We start from the raw sequence: 27,495 nt of genomic DNA, 5'->3' as shown, positions 1-27,495 counted from the left end.
CTGCAAAGTATTTGTCCATTTTACACAATTTCTCTGGGACTACAATGGTGTCACAGTCATCCAGAGTCGCTAAAACCTCCCTGAGCAACACGCGGAGGTGTTCAAGCTTAAACTTAAATGCTGTCATTTCAGAGTCAGACTGAAGTAACGCCTTCCCTGAATCAGAAATGTCACCCACAGATAGAAGCTCTCCTGCTTCGGCTTCTGTACATTGTGAGGGTATATCAGACATAGCTACTAAAGCGTCAGAAAGCTCTGTATTTGTTCTAGCCCCAGAGCCGTCTCGCTTTCCTTGTAACCCTGGCAGTTTGGACAACACCTCTGTGAGGGTATGATTCATAACTGCCGCCATGTCTTGTAAGGTAAACGCATTGGACGCGCCAGATGTACTTGGCGTCACTTGCGCGGGAGATATAGGTTCTGACACATTGGGAGAGCTAGGTTGTTTAACCTCCCTTTTGTCAGTCTGAGAAACCTCTGGTGATAAATCTTTAAAAGCCATAATATGGTCTTTATAACTTATAGAAAGGTCAGTGCATTTGGTACACATTCTAAGAGGGTGTTCCACAATGGCTTCTAAACATAATGAACAAGGAGTTTCCTCTATGTCAGACATGTTTAACAGACTAGTAATGAGACCAGCAAGCTTGGAAAACACTTTAATAAATGTGAAAAAGCAACAAAAAACATAATTTATGTAAGAACTTACCTGATAAATTCATTTCTTTCATATTAGCAAGAGTCCATGAGCTAGTGACGTATGGGATATACATTCCTACCAGGAGGGGCAAAGTTTCCCAAACCTTAAAATGCCTATAAATACACCCCTCACCACACCCACAATTCAGTTTAACGAATAGCCAAGAAGTGGGGTGATAAGAAAAAAGTGCGAAAGCATATAAAATAAGGAATTGGAATAATTGTGCTTTATACAAAAAAAAATCATAACCACCACAAAAAAGGGCGGACCTCATGGACTCTTGCTAATATGAAAGAAATGAATTTATCAGGTAAGTTCTTACATAAATTATGTTTTCTTTCATGTAATTAGCAAGAGTCCATGAGCTAGTGACGTATGGGATAATGACTACCCAAGATGTGGATCTTTCCACACAAGAGTCACTAGAGAGGGAGGGAAAAAATAAAGACAGCCAATTCCTGCTGAAAATAATCCACACCCAAAATAAAGTTTAATGAAAAACATAAGCAGAAGATTCAAACTGAAACCGCTGCCTGAAGTACTTTTCTACCAAAAACTGCTTCAGAAGAAGAAAATACAACAAAATGGTAGAATTTGGTAAAAATATGCAAAGAGGACCAAGTTGCCGCTTTGCAAATCTGATCAACCGAAGCTTCATTCCTAAACGCCCAGGAAGTAGAAACTGACCTAGTAGAATGAGCTGTAATCCTATGAGGCGGAGTCTTACCCGACTCAACATAGGCAAGATGAATTAAAGATTTCAACCAAGATGCCAAAGAAATGGCAGAAGTTTTCTGGCCTTTCTAAAAACCGGAAAAGATAACAAATAAACTAGAAGTCTTTCGGAAAGACTTAGAAGCTTCAACATAATATCTCAAAGCTCTAATAACATCCAAAGAATGCAACGATTTCTCCTTAGAATTTTTAGGATTAAGACATAATGAAGGAACCACAATGTCTCTACTAATGTTGTTGGAATTCACAACTTAGGTAAAAATTCAAAAGAAGTCCGCAACACCGCCTTATCCTGATGAAAAATCAGAAAAGGAGACTCACAAAAAAGAGCAGATAATTCAGAAAACTCTTCTGGCAGAAGAGATGGCCAAAAGGAACAAAACTTTCCAAGAAAGTAATTTAATATCCAATGAATGCATAGGTTCAAATGGAGGAGCTTGAAGAGCCCCCAGAACCAAATTCAAACTCCAAGGAAGAGAAATTGACTTAATGACAGGCTTTATACGAACCAAAGCTTGTACAAAACAATGAATATCAGGAAGAATAGCAATCTTTCTGTGAAAAAGAACAGAAAGAGCAGAGATTTGTCCTTTCAAGGAACTTGCGGACAAACCTTTATCTAAACCATCCTGAAGAAACTGTAATATTCTCGGAATTCTAAAAGAATGCCAAGAAAAATGATGAGAAAGACACCAAGAAATATAAGTCTTCCAGACTCTATAATATATCTCTCTGGATACAGATTTACGAGCCTGTAACATAGTATTAATCACAGAGTCAGAGAAACCTCTTTGACCAAGAATCAAGCGTTCAATCTCCATAACTTTAAATTTAAGGATTTCAGATCCTGATGGAAAAAAGGACCTTGAGACAAAAGGTCTGGTCTTAACGGAAGAGTCCACGGTTGGCAAGAGGCCATCCGGACAAGATCCGCATACCAAAACCTGTGAGGCCATGCCGGAGCTACCAGCAGAACAAACGAGCATTCCTTCAGAATCTTGGAGATTACTCTTGGAAGAAGAACTAGAGGCGGAAAGATATAGGCAGGATGATACTTCCAAGGAAGTGATAATGCATCCACTGCCTCCGCCTGAGGATCCCGGGATCTGGACAGATACCTGGGAAGTTTCTTGTTTAGATGGGACGCCATCAGATCTATTTCTGGAAGTTCCCACATTTGAACAATCTGAAGAAATACCTCTGGGTGAAGAGACCATTCGCCCGGATGCAACGTTTGGCGACTGAGATAATCCGCTTTCCAATTGTCCATACCTGGGATATGAACCGCAGAGATTAGACAGGAGCTGGATTCCGCCCAAACCAAAATTCGAGATACTTCTTTCATAGCCAGAGGACTGTGAGTCCCTCCTTGATGATTGATGTATGCCACAGTTGTGACATTGTCTATCTGAAAACAAATGAACAACTCTCTCTTCAGAAGAGGCCAAGACTGAAGAGCTCTGAAAATTGCACGGAGTTCCAAAATATTGATCGGAAATCTCACCTCCTGAGATTCCCAAACCCCTTGTGCCGTCAGATACCCCCACACAGCTCCCCAACCTGTAAGACTTGCATCTGTTGAGATTATAGTCCAGGTCGGAAGAACAAAGAAGCCCCCTGAACTGAACGATGGTGATCTGTCCACCATGTCAGAGAGTGTTATAAAATCGGTTTAAAGATATTAATTAAGATATCTTTGAGTAATCCCTGCACCATTGGTTCAGCATACAGAGCTGAAGAGGTCGCATGTGAAAACGAGCAAAGGAGATCGCATCTGATGCGGCAGTCCTAAGACCCAACATTTCCATGCATAAGGCTACCAAAGGGAATGATTGTGACTGAAGGTTTTGACAAGCTGATATCAATGTTAAACTTCTCTTGTCTGACAAGGACAGAGTCAGACACTGAATTTATCTAGAAACCTAAAAAGGTTACCCTTGTCTGAGGAATCAATGAACTGATTGGTAAATTGATCCTCCAACCATGAACTTAAAGAAACAACACAAGTCGATTCGTATGAGATTCTTCGAAAATGAGAAGACTGAGCAAGTACCAAGATATCGTCCAAATAAGGAAATACCAAAACCCTATTCTCTGATTACAGAAAGAAGGGCACCGAGAACCTTTGAAAAAAATTCTTGGAACTGAGGCTAGGCCAAACGGCAGAGCCACAAAACTGGTAATGCTTGTCTAAAAAGAGAATCTCAGACACTAAAAGTGATCTGGATGAATCGGAATATGCAGATACACATCCTGTAAAACTATTGTAGACATATAATGCCCTTGCTAAACAAAAGGCAGGATAGTCCTACAGTAACCATCTTGAATGTTGGTATCCTAACATAACGATTCAATAATGATAGATCCGGAACTGGTCTGAAGGAATTGACCATCTTTGGTACAATGAAGAGATAAAATAAAACCCCAGCCCCTGTTCCAGAACTGGAACTGGCACAAATACTCCAGCCAACTCTAGATCTTAAACACATTTCAGAAATGCTGAGCCTTTGCTGTGTTAACTGGGACACGGGAAAGAAAAGAATCTCTTAGCAGGAGGCCTTAACTTGAAGCCAATTTTATACCTTTCTGAAAACAATGTTTCTGAAACCAGAGATTAAGAACGGAATTGATCCAAATTTCTTTGAAGAGAACGTAATCTGCCCCATACCAGCTGAGCTGGAATAAGGGCCGCACCTTCATAGGTACTTAGGAGCTGGCTATAGGTTTCTATAAGGCTTGGATATATTCCAAACTGGAAATAGTTTCCAAACTGATACCGCTCCTGAGGATGAAGGATCAGGCTTTTGTTCCTTGTGAGGAAAGGAACGAAAATGATTATTTACCCTGGAAAGAAAGCAAAGTTGACTTAGAAGACATGTCAGCATTCCAAGTTTAATCCATAAAGCTTTTCTAGCTAAAATAGCTAGAGACATATACCTGACATCAACTCTAATGATATCAAAAGATGGTATCACCAATACAATTATTAGCATGTTATAGAATAATAATAATGCTATAAAATTATGATCTGTTACTTGTTGCGCTAAAGCTTCTAACCAAAAAGTTGAAGCTGCAGCAACATCCGCTAAAAATATAGCAGGTCTAAGAAGGTTACCTGAACATAAGTAAGCTTTTCTTAGAAAGGATTCAATTTTCCTATCTAAAGGATCCTTAAATGAAGTACTATCTGCCATAGGAATAGTAGTACATTAGCAGGAGTAGAAACAGCCCCATAACCTTAGGGATTTTTGTCCCAAAAAACTCTAATCTGTCAGATGGCACAGGATATAATTTGCTTAAACGTCTAGAAGGAGTAAATTAATTACCCAAATTATTCCATTCCCTGGAAATTACTTCAGAAATAGCATCAGGGAGATAAAACACTTCTGGAATAACTACAGGAGATTTAAAAAACCTTATTTAAACGTTTACATTTAGTATCAAGAGGACCAGAATCCTCTATTTCTAATGCAAATAACACTTCTTTAAGTAAAGAACGAATAAATTCCATCTTGAACAAATACAAAGATTTATCAGCATCAGCCTCTGAGACAGAAACCTCTGAACCAGAAGAACTATTATCAGTATCAGAATGATGATGTTCATTTAAAAATTCATCTGAAAAAAGAGAAGTTTTAAAAGACTTTTATGTATACTAGAAGGAGAAATAACAGACATAGCCTTCTTAATGGATTTAAAAAATAAAATCTCTTATGCTTATCAGGAACACTCTGAAAATTAGATGTTGACGGAACAGCAACAGGTAATGTAACAGTACTAAAGGAAATTTTAACTGCATTAATAAGTTTGACATGACATGCAATACAAATAACAGCTGGAGAAACAGATACCAAAAAGTTTATAGCAGATACACTTAGCTTGGTAGCTCCAGCACTGTGCAGTGATTTTCCTGAAGTATCTTCTGACTCAGTTGCAACGTGGAACATCTTGCAATATGTAAAAGAAAAAAACAACATATAAAGCAAAATTGATCAAATTCCTTAAATGACAGTTTCAGGAATGGGAAAAAATGCCAAAGAACAAGCTTCTAGCAACCAGAAGCAATAAAAAATGAGACTGAAATAATGTGGAGACAAAAGTGACGCCCATATTTTTTCGCGCCAAATAAGACGCCCACATTATTTGGCGCCTAAATGCTTTTTTGGCGCCAAAATGACGCCACATCCCGGAACGCCGACATTTTTGGCGCAAAATAACGTCAAAAAATGACGCAACTTCCGGCGACATGTATGACGCCGGAAACGGAAATAGAATTTTTGCGCCAAAAAAGTCCGCGCCAAGAATGACGCAATAAAATGAAGCATTTTCAGCCCCCGCGAGCCTAACAGCCCACAGGAAAAAAGTCAAATTTTAAGGTAAAAAATGTTAAATTAAAAAGCATTATCCCAAATATGAAACAGACTGTCTGAAAAATAAGGAAAGTTGAACATTCTGAGTCAAGGCAAATAAATGTTTGAATACATATATTTAGAACTTTATAAACAAAGTGCCCAACCATAGCTAGGAGTGTCACAGAAAATAAGACTTACTTACCCCAGGACACTCATCTACATATAGCAGATAGCCAAACCAGTACTGAAACGAGAATCAGCAGAGGTAATGGTATATATAAGAGTATATCGTCGATCTGAAAAGGGAGGTAAGAGATGAATCTCTACGACCGATAACAGAGAACCTATGAAATAGACCCCTTAGAAGGAGATCACTGCATTCAAATAGGCAATACTCTCCTCACATCCCTCTGACATTCACTGCACGCTGAGAGGAAAACTGGGCTCCAACTTGCTGCGGAGCGCATATCAACGTAGAATCTAGCACAAACTTACTTCACCACCTCCATCGGAGGCAAAGTTTGTAAATCTGAATTGTGGGTGTGGTGAGGGGTGTATTTATAGGCATTTTAAGGTTTGGGAAACTTTGCCCCTCCTGGTAGGAATGTATATCCCATACGTCACTAGCTCATGGACTCTTGCTAATTACATGAAAGAAAACGGTACTGTACCTTTAAGAGAAAAAAACTAGCACATAAACTGCAAAACAGTGATAAAAAGTAGTAAACTCTATGAAATTTTTACAGTGTGTATAAGAGACTGAAGCAGCATTGCACCCACTTGCAAATGGATGATTAATCCCTTAGGCCCCAAACCGGATTAGAAAAACGGTAAAACCGTTAAACTGTCAAACACACTGCCACAGCTCTGCTGTGGCTCCTACCTGCCCTTAAACCCGATTTTTGCAGGAAAAAAACCCTCTATAGTGGTCCTAGATGCCAGAGGACTCCTTTAGGGAAGCTGGATATCTCAGTCTGGATATCAACTGCGCATAAAGTGCGTGAAAATAGGCCCCTCCCACCATGCACTCAATGTCAGAGGGCCTTAAAAAAGTACTCCTAGGAGTAATCTAACAAGCCATGTGGAAAACTAGACCCCAAATAAAGATTTATCAACCTCAGAGAAAAAAAACGTTTTTTCTGTAAGTTATGCAAACGTTTTTACACTAAGTAATATGAGAGTTAACATGAATAACAGAATTTATGTTTACCTGATAAATTACTTTCTCCCAACGGTGTGTCCGGTCCACGGCGTCATCCTTACTTGTGGGATATTCTCTTCCCCAACAGGAAATGGCAAAGAGCCCAGCAAAGCTGGTCACATGATCCCTCCTAGGCTCCGCCTACCCCAGTCATTCGACCGACGTTAAGGAGGAATATTTGCATAGGAGAAACCATATGATACCGTGGTGACTGTAGTTAAAGAATAAATAAATTATCAGACCTGATTAAAAAACCAGGGCGGGCCGTGGACCGGACACACCGTTGGAGAAAGTAATTTATCAGGTAAACATAAATTCTGTTTTCTCCAACATAGGTGTGTCCGGTCCACGGCGTCATCCTTACTTGTGGGAACCAATACCAAAGCTTTAGGACACGGATGAAGGGAGGGAGCAAATCAGGTCACCTAAATGGAAGGCACCACGGCTTGCAAAACCTTTCTCCCAAAAATAGCCTCAGAAGAAGCAAACGTATCAAACTTGTAAAATTTGGTAAAAGTGTGCAGTGAAGACCAAGTCGCTGCCCTACATATCTGATCAACAGAAGCCTCGTTCTTGAAGGCCCATGTGGAAGCCACAACCCTAGTGGAATGAGCTGTGATTCTTTCAGGAGGCTGCCGTCCGGCAGTCTCGTAAGCCAATCTGATGATGCTTTTAATCCAAAAAGAGAGAGAGGTAGAAGTTGCTTTTTGACCTCTCCTTTTACCAGAATAAACAACAAACAAGGAAGATGTTTGTCTAAAATCCTTTGTAGCATCTAAATAGAATTTTAGAGCGGCGAACAACATCCAAATTGTGCAACAAACGTTCCTTCTTCGAAACTGGTTTCGGACACAAAGAAGGCACGACTATCTCCTGGTTAATGTTTTTGTTAGAAACAACTTTTGGAAGAAAACCAGGTTTAGTACGTAAAACCACCTTATCTGCATGGAACACCCAGATAAGGAGGAGAACACTGCAGAGCAGATAATTCTGAAACTCTTCTAGCAGAAGAAATTGCAACCAAAAACAAAACTTTCCAAGATAATAACTTAATATCAACGGAATGTAAGGGTTCAAACGGAACCCCCTGAAGAACTGAAAGAACTAAGTTGAGACTCCAAGGAGGAGTCAAAGGTTTGTAAACAGGCTTGATTCTAACCAGAGCCTGAACAAAGGCTTGAACATCTGGCACAGCTGCCAGCTTTTTGTGAAGTAACACAGACAAGGCAGAAATCTGTCCCTTCAAGGAACTTGCAGATAATCCTTTCTCCAATCCTTCTTGAAGAAAGGATAGAATCTTAGGAATCTTTACCTTGTCCCAAGGGAATCCTTTAGATTCACACCAACAGATATATTTTTTCCATATTTTGTGGTAAATTTTTCTAGTTACAGGCTTTCTGGCCTGAACAAGAGTATCAATAACAGAATCTGAGAACCCTCGTTTTGATAAGATCAAGCGTTCAATCTCCAAGCAGTCAGCTGGAGTGAGACCAGATTCGGATGTTCGAACGGACCTTGAACAAGAAGGTCTCGTCTCAAAGGTAGCTTCCATGGTGGAGCCGATGACATATTCACCAGATCTGCATACCAAGTCCTGCGTGGCCACGCAGGAGCTATCAAGATCACCGACGCCCTCTCCTGATTGATCCTGGCTACCAGCCTGGGGATGAGAGGAAACGGCGGGGAATACATAAGCTAGTTTGAAGGTCCAAGGTGCTACTAGTGCATCTACTAGAGTCGCCTTGGGATCCCTGGATCTGGACCCGTAGCAAGGAACCTTGAAGTTCTGACGAGAGGCCATCAGATCCATGTCTGGAATGCCCCACAGTTGAGTAATTTGGGCAAAGATTTCCGGATGGAGTTCCACTCCCCCGGATGTAATGTCTGACGACTCAGAAAATCCGCTTCCCAATTTTCCACTCCTGGGATGTGGATTGCAGACAGGTGGCAGGAGTGAGTCTCCGCCCATTGAATGATTTTGGTCACTTCTTCCATCGCCAGGGAACTCCTTGTTCCCCCCTGATGGTTGATGTACGCAACAGTCGTCATGTTGTCTGATTGAAACCGTATGAACTTGGCCTTTGCTAACTGAGGCCAAGCCTTGAGAGCATTGAATATCGCTCTCAGTTCCAGAATATTTATCGGTAGAAGAGATTCTTCCCGAGACCAAAGACCCTGAGCTTTCAGGGATCCCCAGACCGCGCCCCAGCCCATCAGACTGGCGTCGGTCGTGACAATGACCCACTCTGGTCTGCGGAAGGTCATCCCTTGTGACAGGTTGTCCAGGGACAGCCACCAACGGAGTGAGTCTCTGGTCCTCTGATTTACTTGTATCTTCGGAGACAAGTCTGTATAGTCCCCATTCCACTGACTGAGCATGCACAGTTGTAATGGTCTTAGATGAATGCGCGCAAAAGGAACTATGTCCATTGCCGCTACCATCAAACCTATTACTTCCATGCACTGCGCTATGGAAGGAAGAGGAACGGAATGAAGTGTTTGACAAGAGTTTAGAAGTTTTGTCTTTCTGGCCTCTGTCAGAAAAATCCTCATTTCTAAGGAGTCTATTATTGTTCCCAAGAAGGGAACCCTTGTCGACGGAGATAGAGAACTCTTTTCCACGTTCACTTTCCATCCGTGAGATCTGAGAAAGGCCAGGACTATGTCCGTGTGAGCCTTTGCTTGAGGAAGGGACGACGCTTGAATCAGAATGTCGTCCAAGTAAGGTACTACTGCAATGCCCCTTGGTCTTAGCACCGCTAGAAGGGACCCTAGTACCTTTGTGAAAATCCTTGGAGCAGTGGCTAATCCGAAAGGAAGCGCCACAAACTGGTAATGCTTGTCCAGGAATGCGAACCTTAGGAACCGATGATGTTCCTTGTGGATAGGAATATGTAGATACGCATCCTTTAAATCCACCGTGGTCATGAATTGACCTTCCTGGATGGAAGGAAGAATTGTTCGAATGGTTTCCATTTTGAACGATGGAACCTTGAGAAACTTGTTTAAGATCTTGAGATCTAAGATTGGTCTGAACGTTCCCTCTTTTTTGGGAACTATGAACAGATTGGAGTAGAACCCCATCCCTTGTTCTCCTAATGGAACAGGATGAATCACTCCCATTTTTAACAGGTCTTCTACACAATGTACGAATGCCTGTCTCTTTATGTGGTCTGAAGACAATTGAGACCTGTGGAACCTCCCCCCTTGGGGGAAGCCCCTTGAATTCCAGAAGATAACCTTGGGAGACTATTTCTAGTGCCCAAGGATCCAGAACATCTCTTGCCCAAGCCTGAGCGAAGAGAGAGAGTCTGCCCCCCACCAGATCCGGTCCCGGATCGGGGGCCAACATTTCATGCTGTCTTGGTAGCAGTGGCAGGTTTCTTGGCCTGCTTTCCCTTGTTCCAGCCTTGCATTGGTCTCCAGGCTGGCTTGGCTTGAGAAGTATTACCCTCTTGCTTAGAGGACGTAGCACTTGGGGCTGGTCCGTTTCTACGAAAGGGACGAAAATTAGGTTTATTTTTTGCCTTGAAAGACCTATCCTGCGGAAGGGCGTGGCCCTTACCCCCAGTGATATCAGAGATAATCTCTTTCAAGTCAGGGCCAAACAGCGTTTTCCCCTTGAAAGGAATGTTAAGGAGTTTGTTCTTGGAAGACGCATCCGCTGACCAAGATTTCAACCAAAGCGCTCTGCGCGCCACAATAGCAAACCCAGAATTCTTCGCCGCTAACCTAGCCAATTGCAAAGTGGCGTCTAGGGTGAAAGAATTAGCCAATTTGAGAGCACGGATTCTGTCCATAATCTCCTCATAAGGAGGAGAATCACTATCGATCGCCTTTACTAGCTCATCGAACCAGAAACACGCGGCTGTAGTGACAGGGACAATGCATGAAATTGGTTGTAGAAGGTAACCTTGCTGAACAAACATCTTTTTAAGCAAACCTTCTAATTTTTTATCCATAGGATCTTTGAAAGCACAACTATCTTCTATGGGTATAGTGGTGTGTTTAAAGTAGAAACCGCTCCCTCGACCTTGGGGACAGTCTGCCATAAGTCCTTTCTAGGGTCGACCATAGGAAACAATCTTTTAAATATGGGGGGAGGGACGAAAGGTATACCGGGCCTTTCCCATTCTTTATTTACAATGTCCGCCACCCGCTTGGGTATAGGAAAAGCTTCTGGGAGCCCCGGGACCTCTAGGAACTTGTCCATTTTACATAGTTTCTCTGGGATGATCAAATTCTCACAATCATCCAGAGTGGATAATACCTCCTTAAGCAGAGCGCGGAGATGTTCCAACTTAAATTTAAATGTAATCACATCGGGTTCAGCTTGTTGAGAAATTTTCCCTGAATCTGAAATTTCTCCCTCAGACAAAACCTCCCTGGCCCCCTCAGACTGGTGTAGGGGCATTTCAGAACCATTATCATCAGCGTCCTCATGCTCTTCAGTATCTAAAACAGAGCAGTCGCGCTTATGCTGATAAGTGGGCATTTTGGCTAAAATGTTTTTGATAGAATTATCCATTACAGCCGTTAATTGTTGCATAGTAAGGAGTATTGGCGCGCTAGATGTACTAGGGGCCTCCTGAGTGGGCAAGACTCGTGTAGACGAAGGAGGGAATGATGCAGTACCATGCTTACTCCCCCTCACTTGAGGAATCATCTTGGGCATTATTTTCAGTGTCACATAAATCACATTTATTTAAATGAGAAGGAACCTTGGCTTCCCCACATTCAGAACACAGTCTATCTGGTAGTTCAGACATGTTAAACAGGCATAAACTTGATAACAAAGTACAAAAACGTTTTAAAATAAAACCGTTACTGTCACTTTAAATTTTAAACTGAACACACTTTATTACTGCAATTGCGAAAAAGTATGAAGGAATTGTTCAAAATTCACCAAAATTTCACCACAGTGTCCTTAAAGCCTTAAAAGTATTGCACACCAAATTTGGAAGCTTTAACCCTTAAAATAACGGAACCGGAGCCGTTTATAACTTTAACCCCTTTACAGTCCCTGGTATCTGCTTTGCGGAGACCCAACCAAGCCCAAAGGGGAATACGATACCAAATGACGCCTTCAGAAAGTCTTTTCTATGTATCAGAGCTCCTCACACATGCGACTGCATGTCATGCTTCTCAAAAACAAGTGCGCAATACCGGCGCGAAAATGAGGCTCTGCCTATGATTAGGGAAAGCCCCTAGAGAATAAGGTGTCTAAAACAGTGCCTGCCGATATTATTTAACAAAAATACCCAGATTAAATGATTCCTCAAGGCTAAATATGTGTAATATAAGAATCGATTTAGCCCAGAAAATGTCTACAGTCTTAATAAGCCCTTGTGAAGCCCTTATTTACTGTCTGAATAAAAATGGCTTACCGGATCCCATAGGGAAAATGACAGCTTCCAGCATTACATCGTCTTGTTAGAATGTGTCATACCTCAAGCAGCAAAAGACTGCTCACTGTTCCCCCAACTGAAGTTAATTCCTCTCAACAGTCCTGTGTGGAACAGCCATGGATTTTAGTAACGGTTGCTAAAATCATTTTCCTCATAAAAACAGAAATCTTCATCTCTTTTCTGTTTCAGAGTAAATAGTACATACCAGCACTATTTTAAAATAACAAACTCTTGATTGAATAATAAAAACTACAGTTAAACACTAAAAAACTCTAAGCCATCTCCGTGGAGATGTTGCCTGTACAACGGCAAAGAGAATGACAGGGGTAGGCGGAGCCTAGGAGGGATCATGTGACCAGCTTTGCTGGGCTCTTTGCCATTTCCTGTTGGGGAAGAGAATATCCCACAAGTAAGGATGACGCCGTGGACCGGACACACCTATGTTGGAGAAATTACCCTTATCTTGTAAGCATGATCCCAGTCGTTAAATCACTGTATCAGGCTTACCTCAAATATACCAGGCACTGTCAGCATTTTCCAGACCTTATCTCTCTAGAAAAAAATATACTGAACATACCTCAAAGCAGGTGATCTGCAAACCGTCCCCCCAACTGAAGTTTTCTTTCCATACTCTTCAGTTATGTGTGAGAACAGCAATGGACCTTAGTTACAAACCGCTAAGATCATCAACCTCCAGGCAGATTCTTCTTCCAATTTCTACCTGAGAGTAAATCAGTACAACGTTGGTACCGTTTAAAAATAACAAACTCTTGATTAAAGTTAAAAACTACACTAAGTCACCACATATCTCTTGATACTGCCTTTCTTGTCGAGAGCTGCAAGAGAATGACTGGGGGTGGCAGTTAGGGGAGGAGCTATATAGACAGCTCTGCTGTGGGTGTCCTCTTGCAGCTTCCTGTTGGGAAGGAGAATATCCCACAAGTAATGGATGAACCCGTGGACTGGATATACCTTTACAAGAGAAAAACAGGCAGCGAAACTCGTCAACGCTGATTGCTTGTGGAGCTGTTATTCTGAGTCGGGATGGTTTCGCAGAAAGACTCTCCCTGCATCTCCGGACTCTAACTTTCATCCATGCTCTCACTGAGAGACTGACAGGACTACTTAAAACTCCAGTCCCATGCGAAGAGAACTACCCTCCATAAGAGACTATCAAAAACTTCTGACACTTCTCTGCCAACCTCCTGGGACGAAAGGCAAAGAATGACTGGGGGATGAGGGAAGTGGGGGAGGTATTTAAGCCTTTGGCTGGGGTGTCTTTGCTTCTCCTGGTGGCCAGGTTCTGAATTCCCAAAAGTAATGAATGCAGCTGTGGACTCTTTCCATTTATGAAGAAAAAAGGATTCCTAGGTAGAGACTCACCAATGCACTACTGGGAGTTAGCTGCTGATTGGTGGCTGCACATATATGCCTCGTTATTGGCTCTCCGGATGTGATCAGCTTGCTCACATTAGTGCGTTGCTGTTCCTTCAATAAAGTACACCAAGGGAATGAAGCAAATGTGATAATAGAAGTAAATAGAAAAGTTGTTTGAAACTAATATATATATGAATCATGAAAGAAAAAATGTTGGAGATCATGTCCCTTTAACACTGTTTTATTATGATTAAGAAAGAAAAAGCTTTAAAGTACAAGATAGAGTGGCAGGTCTATAATCTTTGGTTTAAAAATACTTATATAAATTCTGTTTTAAAACAATGGTAATTCAGCAATTCTTACCAAGAAATATGGCACTGATGGTCAAGCTCAGTTTAGGAACTTGGCAACTTCAGGGATAAGATCCAGGGGCCCCTGGAAATGGATAAGATGCTGGTGGTCCCCATTGCCCAGGTGGCACAGATCCCCAAGGTACTGATGGTACAGCTCCAGGAGCTTGGCTAGGAGCTGGGTATGGCCCAGAGGCTTGATATGGCAGGTTTGGTGGTGTAGGGTACTGTCCTCCTGATCCCCACGATCCAGCACCCCAAGGCCCTCCTGGTGAGGGGCCTGTAGATCCTGACTGACCATATGGACCAGAAGGTGATGGAAAGGGTACATTGGGGGCTGGGTAGGGCCCACCGGGAGAAGGAGCAGGCCCAGAAGGATGTGGATAAGATGGACCAGAAGCACCAGAAGGATTAGGATATTGTGATGGCATTCCTGTTGGTCCTGAAGGTGCTGAAGGATAAGGTGCTGCAGGATACTGTCCAGAAGGTGCACTTGGATATGGCCCTGTTGGACCTGATGGATAAGGCCCTGTAGGGGCTGATGGATAAGGCCCTGTAGGGGCACCAGGATGCTGACCAGAAGGAGCTCCTGGGTAGGACCCCGGGAGTCCTGAAGAATATGGGGCATTTGGATTGGGACCAGCTGGTCCTCCTGGATATGACGGTGTTGGTGCAGTTGGATGTGGACCTGTAGGTGCAGATGGATATGGTTGGTTTGGAGCTGGGTGGGGTCCAGTTGGTGCAGATGGATATGGTTGGTTTGGAGCTGGATGGGGTCCAGTTGGTGCGGAAGGAAATGGTTGATTTGGATGAGTTCCACCAGGATATGGCTGGGTAGGAACTCCAGGTTGAGGACCAGATGGGTATGGCTGTGCTGGAGCATTTGGTTGCAATCCTGGATATAACCCAGGAGGACCTTGTCCATAGGGTGTATTTGAAGGTGTTCCTTTCTTTGGATCAACTACATCTGTTTTCTTCTGTGGTTTAAAGTCCAAAGCATCTTCCAGCTTAAGAAAAAACAAACAAAAATGTTTTTAGGCAGAGTGTTAAAATGAAATTTAATGCAATTTTTTTTTTATAAATACCAATTATTTACATCATCAGTCAGCGAGAGATAACTACGCACAAAGGCTTACGGTATATTTGATTGTTGAGCATTTGGGCTTACTCATGTTCAGTAGTTTATTACTTTTTGATAGACATTTAGGAGATTTATTTTCAAATTGTGTATAAATGTTTAAAATCCCTGGGTTTTGTTTTTTTCTTTTGGACTTCTTTTTTTTCAGGGAACATAAGCTTAAATTTATATTATAAAAATATAGCAAATGGGTCAAAAAATATTACAATATTTTGTCTCTCTTCCTTTCTAAATATGAACTATACATGTAAACACAGTATCAATTATAAATCTAATAGATACATTTACAGAAATATTTGATGACAAAATAGCTGCTATGAATATTTAGCTTTTCCAGAAAATTATGTAAGACATTTGTGTCCCTTTTAAAAAGTGGATCTCTAAAATAATAACAAATAATATATATTTAAATTACCCTTTTGAAATGTTACCTACTTTTAAAAATATAAGAAATTTGTTAAAATTGGGCTATTTCTAGGTCTACAAGCCAAAACCAGGGGCACCCAAACTTGTATTGTGGATTGCCAGTCATCCAATCACTAGTGGTGGGATTGGCTAAGGAGCAAATTACATTACATTTACTGGAGATAGCAATTATTAAAAATGTAACCCCCATGCTATAGTTGTTTTTATCCGTTTGTATTAATTTGAACAATAGTAATTAGGAAGGTGCTGACATTTGAATGACATAGGTATTGGAATCCAAACTGAAAATAAGGGGCTACTACTCTATGTAAACAATGATGACTAATGCCCTCTGTGTAGTTTTCCAGGGGTGATAGTGGCAATAAAGAGAGTCCCCTGCCCCGTGGCAAACACCTCCGTAGTGCCTAGCTAAAGCAGCTGATTACAGCGGCAATCAACATAAGATGGGCATGTGAGCGTGAGTTGTAAAGATGGGAATTCCTTCATTCACCTTTTCCTTAGAAACAATTCTCTGGTTTCCAGAGGGGCAGGCGAGCACACATTTTTATCATTGCTCATCTGCACCCTAGGTGACTACTGACCCCTCATTTCAAATGAATTGTCTAGTCAAAATTATCAATTTTTCTTTGTTCTCTTGGTATCTTTATTTGAAAAAGCAAGAATGTAAGCATAAGATACGGCCGATTTTTGGTTTAGCAACTTGGTAGAGCTTTGTGATTGGTGTCTAAAAAGTAGCCACCAATCAGCAAGCGCTAACCAGGTTCTGAACCAAAAATGGGCCAGCTCCTAAGCCTACATTCAACTAAAGATACCAAAAGAACAAAGAATTATAGGAGTAAATTAGAAAGTTGCATGCTCTATCCGAATCATGAAAGTTTAATTTTGACTAGAATATTCCTTTAAGAGGGACTTCCCCTCAGCCAAAACTGCAGGTACTTTTTAGCACAATAGGTACCTGCATACTAGGGACCCCTCTCTTGAAAGAGCATGTGGTGGGGGCCAAGATATGGGCCTCAGAAAACCTCACCCACACAACTGAAAATGATTAACTTCCCGATTCTATATCACATCACACCCCTAGGAAGCTTCAGTCAGGAGATCTGTTACAGTGGGGGGACTTTGAATGTTTTTCGATATTGAGTTTACCTCGCTCCTGATCTGGTACTTCTGGTAGGAATCCGGCTTCTAAACCTATACTATTTTGTGTCATAACCTCAATCAAAATGAGGTAAGGATTAGTTTGTGAGTGCAAACTTTTTATAATCAAGTGTTATATGTTAAAAATAAAAACGTACTTCACTATATTAGTGTATATTTGTTTTTACATATGCACCTTACATCTTGAGAGGCAAAAGTGTTGATCTCCAGTGGAAATATATACTATCATACCTCAGGAGCAGCACGGCAGATCAGACACCCTGTATCATCTATTGTCTAAAACATTTGAGCAGTGTGGAGACCGGTGGGAGCTGTGCTTTATTACCTAACAGCAGCTACTTACCTCATACTGATTGAGGTAACTAGAAGTGCATTGCTACAGGGGCTAATACCCCACAATTTCAGTGCTATTTTTTATGTTTTAATCTATATTAAACCTCTGCTTTGAGGCGCAGACATGCAATATCTCTCTCTCTATATATATATAAAAATAAATATAATATATATTCCATTTGTCTGACTGACTACATGCTACGCAGTGATTGCTTCAGGGCAAGAGCCAGGTAAATACTCAAAATAATTTTAAAGGGGTAAATCCTTGCACTACTCTAGACCAACATTTTTTTATATAGATGTACAGTTTGATATTTTGCATTCATTTGGGAAGCAGAGAAAAGAGGAAAATCAATCTAAACTTCCAAAGGAATCACCAATGCATTTCTGGTAAATGCTATAGGATCCCTGCCATTGCCCCCAATTCTTTGTTACACTGACATTTTTCTTTTTTGCCATCAATACCATTCTGGATTTGTCCATCGTTAACATATGGCAACTCATTAAAGGATCACTAAATACACTATATGCATGCAATATGCATAACTAACAAGTGCAAAATAAAAATACATTGCAATAGCCCTTACTCAGAATTTCAAATAAGCAGTAATTTTTTTTTCTGACAAAATTTAATTTTTTCCCTGTCGCAAGCCTCTTCCTACGTCAGCAATGACGATTCCAGCATCCTCCAATCACGACTCCCCCCCCCCCGGGGGGGAAGCATTGTCTAAAGCAACGCCATGATTGGAGGAAGGCCGGAATAGTCATTTCAGACGTAGGAAGAGGCTTGCTACGGGCGGGGAAAGCGGCGATCCGGCTTTCAAGATGAAGAAGTATTTCTACAAATATGGTGCAAAGTAAAGTTTCATCAATGAAAGTGCCCCTGTTTTAATAGTATTTTTAAAATCTAGGCACTACTTGATGAAACTTTACATTCAAGTTTGTTTCTAATTTTTGGATAAATGACAAGAACAAGGAAAATGTGTAATTTTTTAGATCTTCTGAAAATGAATGCAGCATGTCTCATTTTTCAATGCAAGGTAGGCACCATAGCAAGATGCACATCAGAATCCTGTGAAGGAACTTATAGATCTCTTTGGATAATCTCACCTGAGGAGGGAGCTTTAGAGTTTTGGGCCCTTGGTATTTACAAGTGGAGCAACAAGGCCCTTGGTAAAAAAAAAGTTTTAACAAATAATCCACGTGAACAAGTCTTTAATAGATGAGCAGCAAGCCCTTTGGTAAAGGCCATTTGAACCAAAACTATTGGAAATGGAAATGTTCAATGACAAACCTGAGGAAACCTGAAATTAGACAGACAAAGCAACAGGAACTTTAAAGGGAGGCTAAATGTAGCCACCAATTAGCAAGCGCTACCCAGGGTGCGGAAGCAAAAATGGGGCGGCTCCTAGGCTGAAAGAATGAACATTTGTAGAGGAAACTTGATTAAAATCTATACAATAACCCTGGGTAACAACACCCTCTCCTTCATAGTTTCGCCACTACATACTGTAAATGCAATGTAATTGTTAGATGTTCAGTGGTTCTACCTGCTGTTTGGTAGCTTCTGCTGCTAGCCTCCAATACTTTTTGCGCATTTCATGAAACATGGCACTTTCCTTGTAAGGTGATCACAATTGCAGGTTTTCAGTTGTTTTTCCAAAACCGTGTTATCGGCTTACGGAAAGGTCCTATTTTTAAAATGGAACCAAAAATTTCTTGACTGTCACAATCGATTTTTCTTTTACTTCACAGGGTTTCAAGAAAATTTTTCACTTATCAAATTCAGCACCTAAAGTCACTAAATAAAGTCCCAAACTATCCTTTTTGAGGGCATTCCAAGACAATTTTGAAAAATATTATTTTAAGCATGTGCAATACACTCTCAAATGGCAACATACACCGCTTTAGAGGTATATATGGTCCAGATTCCTCAATTCATTGATATTGTATAGTCCATCTGCAGGGAGTGGGGCAAAAATGTACATATGTATAGGTATTTAATATATACCGCTAACAAGATCTGCTGGAAACACGAGAAAATGCAAATCACGACTGCATAAATCTAGAATCTAGGCATGTAGCAATCTTCTTCTGAACTTTTTTTATTTTATGCTCACATTTTTATGATGGCAACCAAGATCTTTTACTCAAGATATTTTAAAAAATGAAGAGTCCTAAAAATAGTGTTTAGAATAATCATTATTTAAACCATCTAGAACCTTGAGTCCCCATCTTCTTACAGTAACAGAAATTGGTCAATTACAAACCTGGGACTGTTTAAAGCCCATCCAGGAACACCAAAAGGCCTGCTAAGAAATGTTCAAACTCTATACCATATTAAACAACCTCCAACCTCTGATAACGGTTCTCATCCTGACCAATCAATTTCCACCATTCATTGCTCATCCCTGCACTGACCACTGATATGCTGCTACAGAATTATTAGCCTCATCTTGTGCCACCCAGACAGTGCATCAAGGGCTCCTGGCCCTCCTTGCGTCTAGCCCCAAGATATAAGATTCAAATATTGGGAGGTGAAAAGAGAGAACCCACTTTTAGAATACAACTACACTTCATGGTCCCCTATTAGGATACATGTTGTTAGGTGAGGGAATACTGCATAATAGAGCTACAAGTCCCCTGAAAGACGTCAGAGAGATCAAACCCTTGTAATAGCAAAAAACCTGTAGAGAGAGAATTTTTAAGCTAAAGCAAAGCTACAGCCAGCAGTCAAAACTTTGTATAACTTTATTTTGCTAAAATGTTATAGGAAAGTCCCCGTCCCCCCAGGTTTATATTTCTTACACATTACAGTTAAACCAAAGAGCAAATATGCCAACAGAAAGCTCAGCTTATTCTGAAACATATATGTAGATACTGTTGACAATAAATGTTTACAGTCAAAAACTTGACTGGTCCAGGGGAAACGGAAACAAGCCCTTGGCACTAAAGGAGTTAACAAAACATGTTTGTGCAAAAGTAAAATGCTCTTATTTGTTAAAATATTTTATTATTGAACTAATGATTCTTGGCAACAAAGGGGGGTAAACACATAGTTAAAGAGTCTAGTCAAAATTAAACTTTTATGATTCAGATAGAGCAGCAATTTTAAGTAACTTTCTAATTTACTCCTATTATTTTTTATTTGTTCTCTTGGTATCTTTATTTGAATGTAAGCTTAGAAGCCTGCCCATTTTTGGTTGAGCACCTGGGTAGCGTTTGCCGATTGGTGGCTACATTTATACACCAATCAGCAAGTGCTACCCAGGTGCTCAACCAAAAATGGGCCGGCTTCTAAGCCTACATTCTTGCTTTTTCAGATAAAGATACCAAGAGAACAAACAAAAATTGATAATAGGAGTAGCTGGTTTTCAAACCTGTCCTCAGGCCTCCCCAACGGTCCAGGTTTTCTGGATTACCTTGGATGAGAGCAGGTAAATAACCATGTTTACTAATCGGCTAATTGTTTTACTTGTGCTCCAGTTCATACAACCTCAAAATGTTGCCTGTTAGGGATGCCTCAGGACAGGTTTGAAAATCAGCGCTCTTTCTGAATCATGAAAGATTAATTTTGACTAGAAAATTCCTAACGACCAGGGACGTGAAGGGTACGTCATACAAAAACTGGTCGTTAATGACCAAGGACATACCCGGCACATCCTCAGGGTTTTCAAGCGCTGGAAGAGATTGTGATCGCTTTCAGACGTTTTCAGGGTATTGCAGTGATGCCTCAATATTGAGGCATCCTGCAATACCCTTTTTTAAGCATCCAATGCAGAGAGCCACTCTGCATCAGCCAGCGATGGTGCTGATCGTTGTTTGCGTGGGAGGAATCGCAGGGAGGTGTGTGGGCGGCCCATCGCTGAATGTAGAGTTCCTGAACTTCCTTTTAGGGCGGATGCGCGCGAGACCGCTACACTACGGTACATATGAAGGAGCGAGAGGGAGGTATAAATATTGGGAGAGGGATCTTGGGGGGGAGGGTATTGAGGGGGGCACATTTACATATTTTTTTTTATAAAATAAAGCAAATTTTTCAGCAAACTCGGTACTGGCAGACAGCTGCCAGTATCCAAGATGGCAGCAAATAGGTAGAGGGGGGAGAATTAGAGAGTTGTGTGCGGGGGGGGGGGGGATCACAGAGGTTGGGGGCTAACGGGGTGATCCAACACTGCAGAATAATATTAAAAAAAATTATATATATATATATATATATATATATATATATATATATATATATTTATATATATATATATATATATATATATATATAGCCTTTTATTTTAGTACTGGCAGACTTTCTGCTAGTGCTTAAGATGGCTGTGACAATTGTGAGGTGGGGGAGGGAAGATAGCTGTTTGAGAGGGGTCATGGAGTGATCAGTGGGTGGGATGTGTCAGGTGGGAGGCTGATCTCTACACTAAAGCTAAAATTAACCCTTCACTGCTGTGCATAATACAAGTGTGGTGCGCAGTGGCATTTAGTGGACTTCTAATTACCAAAAAGCAACGCCAAAGACATATATGTCTGTTATTTCGGAACAAGGGGGATCCCAGAGAAGCATTTCAACCATTTGTGCCAAGCTGTTTGTCAATAATTTCAGTGAAAAACCTAAAGTTAGTGAAAACATAATTTATGCTTACCTGATAAATTTATTTCTCTTGTAGTGTGTTCAGTCCACGGGTCATCCATTACTTATGGGATATATTCTCCTTCCCAACAGGAAGTTGCAAGAGGATCACCCAAGCAGAGCTGCTATATAGCGCCTCCCCTCACATGTCATATCCAGTCATTCGACCGAAACAAGACAAGAAAGGAGAAACTATAGGGTGCAGTGGTGACTGGAGTTTTAATTAAAATCTAGAACTGCCTCAAAAAAAAGACAGGGCGGGCCGTGGACTGAACACACTACAAGAGAAATAAATTTATCAGGTAAGCATAAATTATGTTTTCTCTTGTTAAGTGTGTTCAGTCCACGGGTTATCCATTACTTATGGGATACCAATACCAAAGCTAAAGTACACGGATGATGGGAGGGACAAGGCAGGAACATTTAAACAGAAGGAACCACTGCCTGTAGAACCTTTCTCCCAAAAACAGCCTCCGAAGAAGCAAAAGTGTCAAATTTGTAAAATTTTGAAAAGGTATGAAGTGAAGACCAAGTTGCAGCCTTGCAAATCTGTTCAACAACTCATTCTTAAAGGCCCAGGTGGAAGCCACAGCTCTAGTGGAATGAGCTGTAATTCTTTCAGGGGGCTGCTGTCCAGCAGTCTCATAGGCTAAACGTATTATGCTACGAAGCCAAAAAGAGAGAGAGGTGGCCGAAGCCTTTTGACCTCTCCTCTGTCTAGAATAAACGACAAACAGAGAAGAAGTTTGCCGAAAATCTTTAGTTGCCTGTAAGTAGAACTTCAGGGCACGGACTACGTCCAGATTATGCAAAAGACGTTCCTTCTTCAAAGAAGGATTAGGACATAACGATGGAACAACAATCTCTTGATTGATATTCCTGTTAGAAACTACCTTAGGTAAAAACCCAGGTTTAGTACGCAGAACTACCTTGTCTGAATGAAAAATCAGATAAGGAGAATCACAATGTAAGGCAGATAACTCAGAGACTCTTCGAGCCGAGGAAATAGCCATCAAAAACAGAACTTTACAAGATAACAGCTTAATATCAATGGAATGAAGGGGTTCAAACGGAACACCTTGAAGAACTTTAAGAACTAAGTTTAAGCTCCACGGCGGAGCAACAGTCTTAAACACAGGCTTAATCCTAGCTAAAGCCTGACAAAAAGCCTGAACGTCTGGAACTTCTGCCAGACGTTTGTGTAAAAGAATAGACAGAGCAGAAATCTGTCCCTTTAACCAACTAGCAGATAAACCCTTTTCTAAACCCTCTTGTAGAAAAGACAATATCCTAGGAATCCTAACCTTACTCCATGAGTAACTCTTGGATTCACACCAATATAAATATTTACGCCATATCTTATGGTAAATTTTTCTGGTAACAGGTTTCCGAGCCTGTATTAATGTATCAATAACCGACTCCGAGAAACCACGCTTTGATAGAATCAAGCGTTCAATCTCCATGCAGTCAGCCTCAGAGAAATTAGGCTTGGATGGTTGAAAGGACCCTGAATTAGAAGGTCCTGCCTCAGAGGCAGAGACCATGGTGGACAGGACGACATGTCCACTAGGTCTGCATACCAGGTCCTGCGTGGCCACGCAGGCGCTATCAGAATCACCGATGCTCTCTCCTGTTTGATCTTGGCAATCAGTCGAGGCAGCAACGGAAACGGTGGAAACACATAAGCCATGTTGAAAACCCAAGGGGCTGCTAGTGCATCTATCAGCACCGCTCCCGGGTCCCTGGACCTGGATCCGTAACAAGGAACCTTGGCGTTCTGGCGAGATGCCATGAGATCCAGTTCCGGTTCGCCCCAACGAAGAATCAGTTGGGCAAAGACCTCCAGGTAAAGTTCCCACTCCCCCGGATGAAAGGTCTGGCGACTTAGAAAGTCCGCCTCCCAGTTCTCCACGCCTGGGATGTAGATCGCTGACAGGTGGCAAGAGTGAGACTCTGCCCAGCGAATTATCTTCGAGACTTCTAACATCGCTAGGGAACTCCTGGTTCCCCCTTGATGGTTGATGTAAGCCACAGTCGTGATGTTGTCCGACTGAAATCTGATGAACCTCAGAGTTGCTAACTGAGGCCAAGCTAGAAGAGCATTGAATATTGCTCTTAATTCCAGAATGTTTATTGGGAGGAGTTTCTCCTCCCGAGTCCACGATCCCTGAGCCTTCAGGGAGTTCCAGACTGCACCCCAGCCTAGAAGGCTGGCATCTGTTGTTACAATCGTCCAATCTGGCCTGCGAAAGGTCATTCCTTTGGACAGATGGACCCGAGACAACCACCAGAGAAGAGAATCTCTGGCCTCCTGGTCCAGATTCAGTAGAGGGGACAGATCTGAGTAATCCCCATTCCACTGACTTAGCATGCATAATTGCAGCGGTCTGAGATGCAGGCGCGCAAATGGCACTATGTCCATTGCCGCAACCATTAAGCCGATTACTTCCATGCACTGAGCTACTGATGGGCTTGGAATGGAATGAAGGACACGGCAAGCATTTAGAATTTTTGATAACCTGGACTCCGTCAGGTAAATCTTCATCTCTACAGAATCTATAAGAGTCCCTAGAAAGGTAACCCTTGTGAGTGGTAATAGAGAACTCTTTTCCATGTTCACTTTCCACCCATGCGACCTCAGAAGAGTTAGAACTATCTCTGTATGAGACTTTGCATTTTGAAAACTTGACGCTTGTATCAGAATGTCGTCTAGGTACAGAGCCACCGCTATGCCTCGCGGTCTTAGTACCGCCAGAAGTGAGCCCAAAACCTTTGTAAAAATTCTCGGGGCCGTAGCTAACCCGAAGGGAAGAGCTACAAACTGGTAATGCCTGTCTAGAAAGGCAAATCTTAGGTACCGATAATGATCTTTGTGAATCGGTATGTGAAGGTAGGCATCCTTTAAGTCCACTGTGGTCATATACTGACCCTCTTGGATCATGGGTAGGACGGTTCGAATAGTTTCCATTTTGAACAATGGAACCTTTAGGAACTTGTTTAAGATCTTTAGGTCTAAGATTGGTCTGAAGGTTCCCTCTTTTTTGGGAACCACAAACAGATTTGAGTAAAACCCTTGCCCTTGTTCCGTCCGCGGAACTGGGTGGATCACTCCCATTACTAAGAGGTCTAGTACACATTGTAGAAATGCCTCTTTCTTTATTAGGTTTGCTGATAACCTTGACAGGTGAAATCTCCCTTGTGGAGGAGAAGCTTTGAAGTCCAGAAGGTATCCCTGAGATATGATCTCCAACGTCCAGGGATCCTGGACATCTCTTGCCCAAGCCTGGGCGAAGAGAGAAAGTCTGCCCCCCACTAGATCCGTTTCCGGATAGGGGGCCCTTTCTTCATGCTGTCTTAGGGGCAGAAGTAGGCTTTCTGGCCTGCTTGCCCTTGTTCCAGGACTGGTTGCCTTTCCAACCCTGTCTGTTACGAGCAGCAGTTCCTTCCTGTTTTGGAGCGGAGGAAGTTGATGCTGCTCCTGCCTTGAAATTACGAAAGGCACGAAAATTAGACTGTTTGGCCTTTGATTTGGCCCTGTCCTGAGGAAGGGTGTGACCCTTACCTCCAGTAATGTCAGCAATAATTTCTTTCAAGCCGGGCCCGAATAAGGTTTGCCCTTTGAAAGGAATATTAAGCAATTTAGATTTAGAAGTCACGTCTGCTGACCAGGATTCAAGCCATAGCGCTCTGCGCGCCTGGATGGCGAATCCGGAGTTCTTAGCCGTTAGTTTGGTTAAATGCACAACGGCATCCGAAACAAACGCATTAGCTAGCTTAAGTGCTTTAAGCTTGTTCATAATCTCATCCAATGGTGCTGTGCGAATAGCCTCTTCCAGAGACTCAAACCAGAATGCCGCCGCAGCAGTGACGGGCGCAATGCATGCAAGGGGCTGCAATATAAAACCTTGTTGAACAAACATTTTCTTAAGGTAACCTTCTAATTTTTTATCCATTGGATCTGAGAAAGCACAACTATCCTCCACCGGGATAGTGGTACGCTTAGCTAAAGAAGAAACTGCTCCCTCCACCTTAGGGACCGTCTGCCATAAGTCTCGTGTGGTAGCGTCTATTGGGAACATTTTTCTAAATATCGGAGGAGGGGAAAAGGGCACACCGGGTCTATCCCACTCCTTGTTAATAATCTCTGTAAGCCTTTTAGGTATAGGAAAAACGTAAGACACACCGGTACCGCAAAGTATTTATGCAGCCTACATAATTTCTCTGGGATTGCAACCGTGTCACAATCATTCAGAGCCGCTAACACCTCCCCTAGCAATACACGGAGGTTCTCAAGCTTAAATTTAAAATTTGAAATTTCTGAATCCGGTCTCCCTGGATCAGATCCGTCACCCACAGAATGAAGCTCTCCGTCCTCATGTTCTCCAAATTGTGATGCAGTATCGGACATGGCTCTCGTGTCATCAGCGCGCTCTGTCCTTAACCCAGAGCTATCGCGCTTGCCTCTTAACTCAGGCAAGTTAGATAATACTTCTGTCATAACATTAGCCATATCTTGTAAAGTGATTTGTAAGGGCCTTGATGTACTTGGCGCCACAATATCACGCACCTCCTGAGCGGGAGGCGAAGGTACTGACACGTGAGGAGAGTTAGCCGGCATAACTTCCCCCTAGTTGTCTGGTGATAATTTCTTTACCGGTAAAGACTGACTTTTATTTAAAGTAACATCAATACAATTGGTACACATATTTCTATTGGGCTCCACATTGGCTTTTAAACATAATGAACAAGCAGATTCATCTGTATCAGACATGTTTAAACAGACTAGCAATGAGGCTAGCAAGCTTGGAAAATACTTTCAATAAATTTACAAGCAATATAAAAAACGCTGCTGCGCTTTTTTTTTTTTTAAAAAAACACAAAAAAATTGTCACAGTTGAAATAACAATGAACTAATTCAGTTATAGCAACCAAATTTTAACAGTAAATGTATGAAATTAGCAGAGGATTGCACCCACTAGCAAAAGGATGATTTAACCCCTTAATACCCAAAACGGATAATCAATTTAACAGTTAACGTTTTTATCACAGTCAAACACACTGTCACAGGTCTGCTGTGACTGATTACCTCCCTCAAAAATAAATTTTGAAGACCCCTGAGCTCTCTGGAGACGTCCTGGATCAAGGAGGAAGAAGCAGGAAGACTGTGATTGAATTTTAACTGCGCAACAAGGCGCTAAAAAAAGGCCCCTCCCACTCATATTACAACAGTGGGAGACCTGATATAACTGTTTCTATGCAGAAATATACGTTAGCCATGTGGAAAAAAAATCATGCCCCAAAAGATTTATCACCAAGTACCTCACAAAACGATTAACATGCCAGTAAACGTTTTAAAAACAAACATTTCAAATGTTATGTAAAGTTATCACTAAGCCTGCTACCAGTCGCTTCTACTGCAGTTAAGGCTCATACATTATTTCAGTATTAACATTATTTTCTCAGTCAAATTCCATTCCCTAGAAAATAACTCTACTGCGCATACATTTATCAGCCTGATACCAGTCGCTACTACTGCATTTAAGGCTGTACTTACATCATATGGGTATCAGCAGTGTTTTCTTAGTCAATTCCATTCCTTAAAAAATATTATACTGCACATACCTCATTTGCAGGGGACCCCGCATGCTATTCCCTTTTCTGAAGTTACCCCACTCCTCAGAATG

The 27,495-nt window shown here is 41.7% G+C and overlaps 1 protein-coding gene across 1 annotated transcript in view; it reads right to left on the bottom strand.

The window, feature by feature from the left end:
* The window catches only part of MAPK1IP1L (mitogen-activated protein kinase 1 interacting protein 1 like), an 83,485-nt gene that overhangs the window by 25,853 nt on the left and 30,137 nt on the right, over positions 1 to 27,495 (bottom strand). The window contains exon 3 of the mRNA XM_053697613.1: positions 14,137 to 15,130. Coding sequence (XP_053553588.1) covers positions 14,186 to 15,130 — 945 coding nt within the window. The 3' untranslated portion in view covers positions 14,137 to 14,185. The remainder of the gene's footprint in view (positions 1 to 14,136; positions 15,131 to 27,495) is intronic.

Source organism: Bombina bombina, chromosome 1, assembly GCF_027579735.1.
Source record: "Bombina bombina isolate aBomBom1 chromosome 1, aBomBom1.pri, whole genome shotgun sequence".
Classification (NCBI taxonomy): Eukaryota; Metazoa; Chordata; class Amphibia; order Anura; family Bombinatoridae; genus Bombina; species Bombina bombina.
This window is presented reverse-complemented; position numbering and strand designations above follow the sequence as displayed.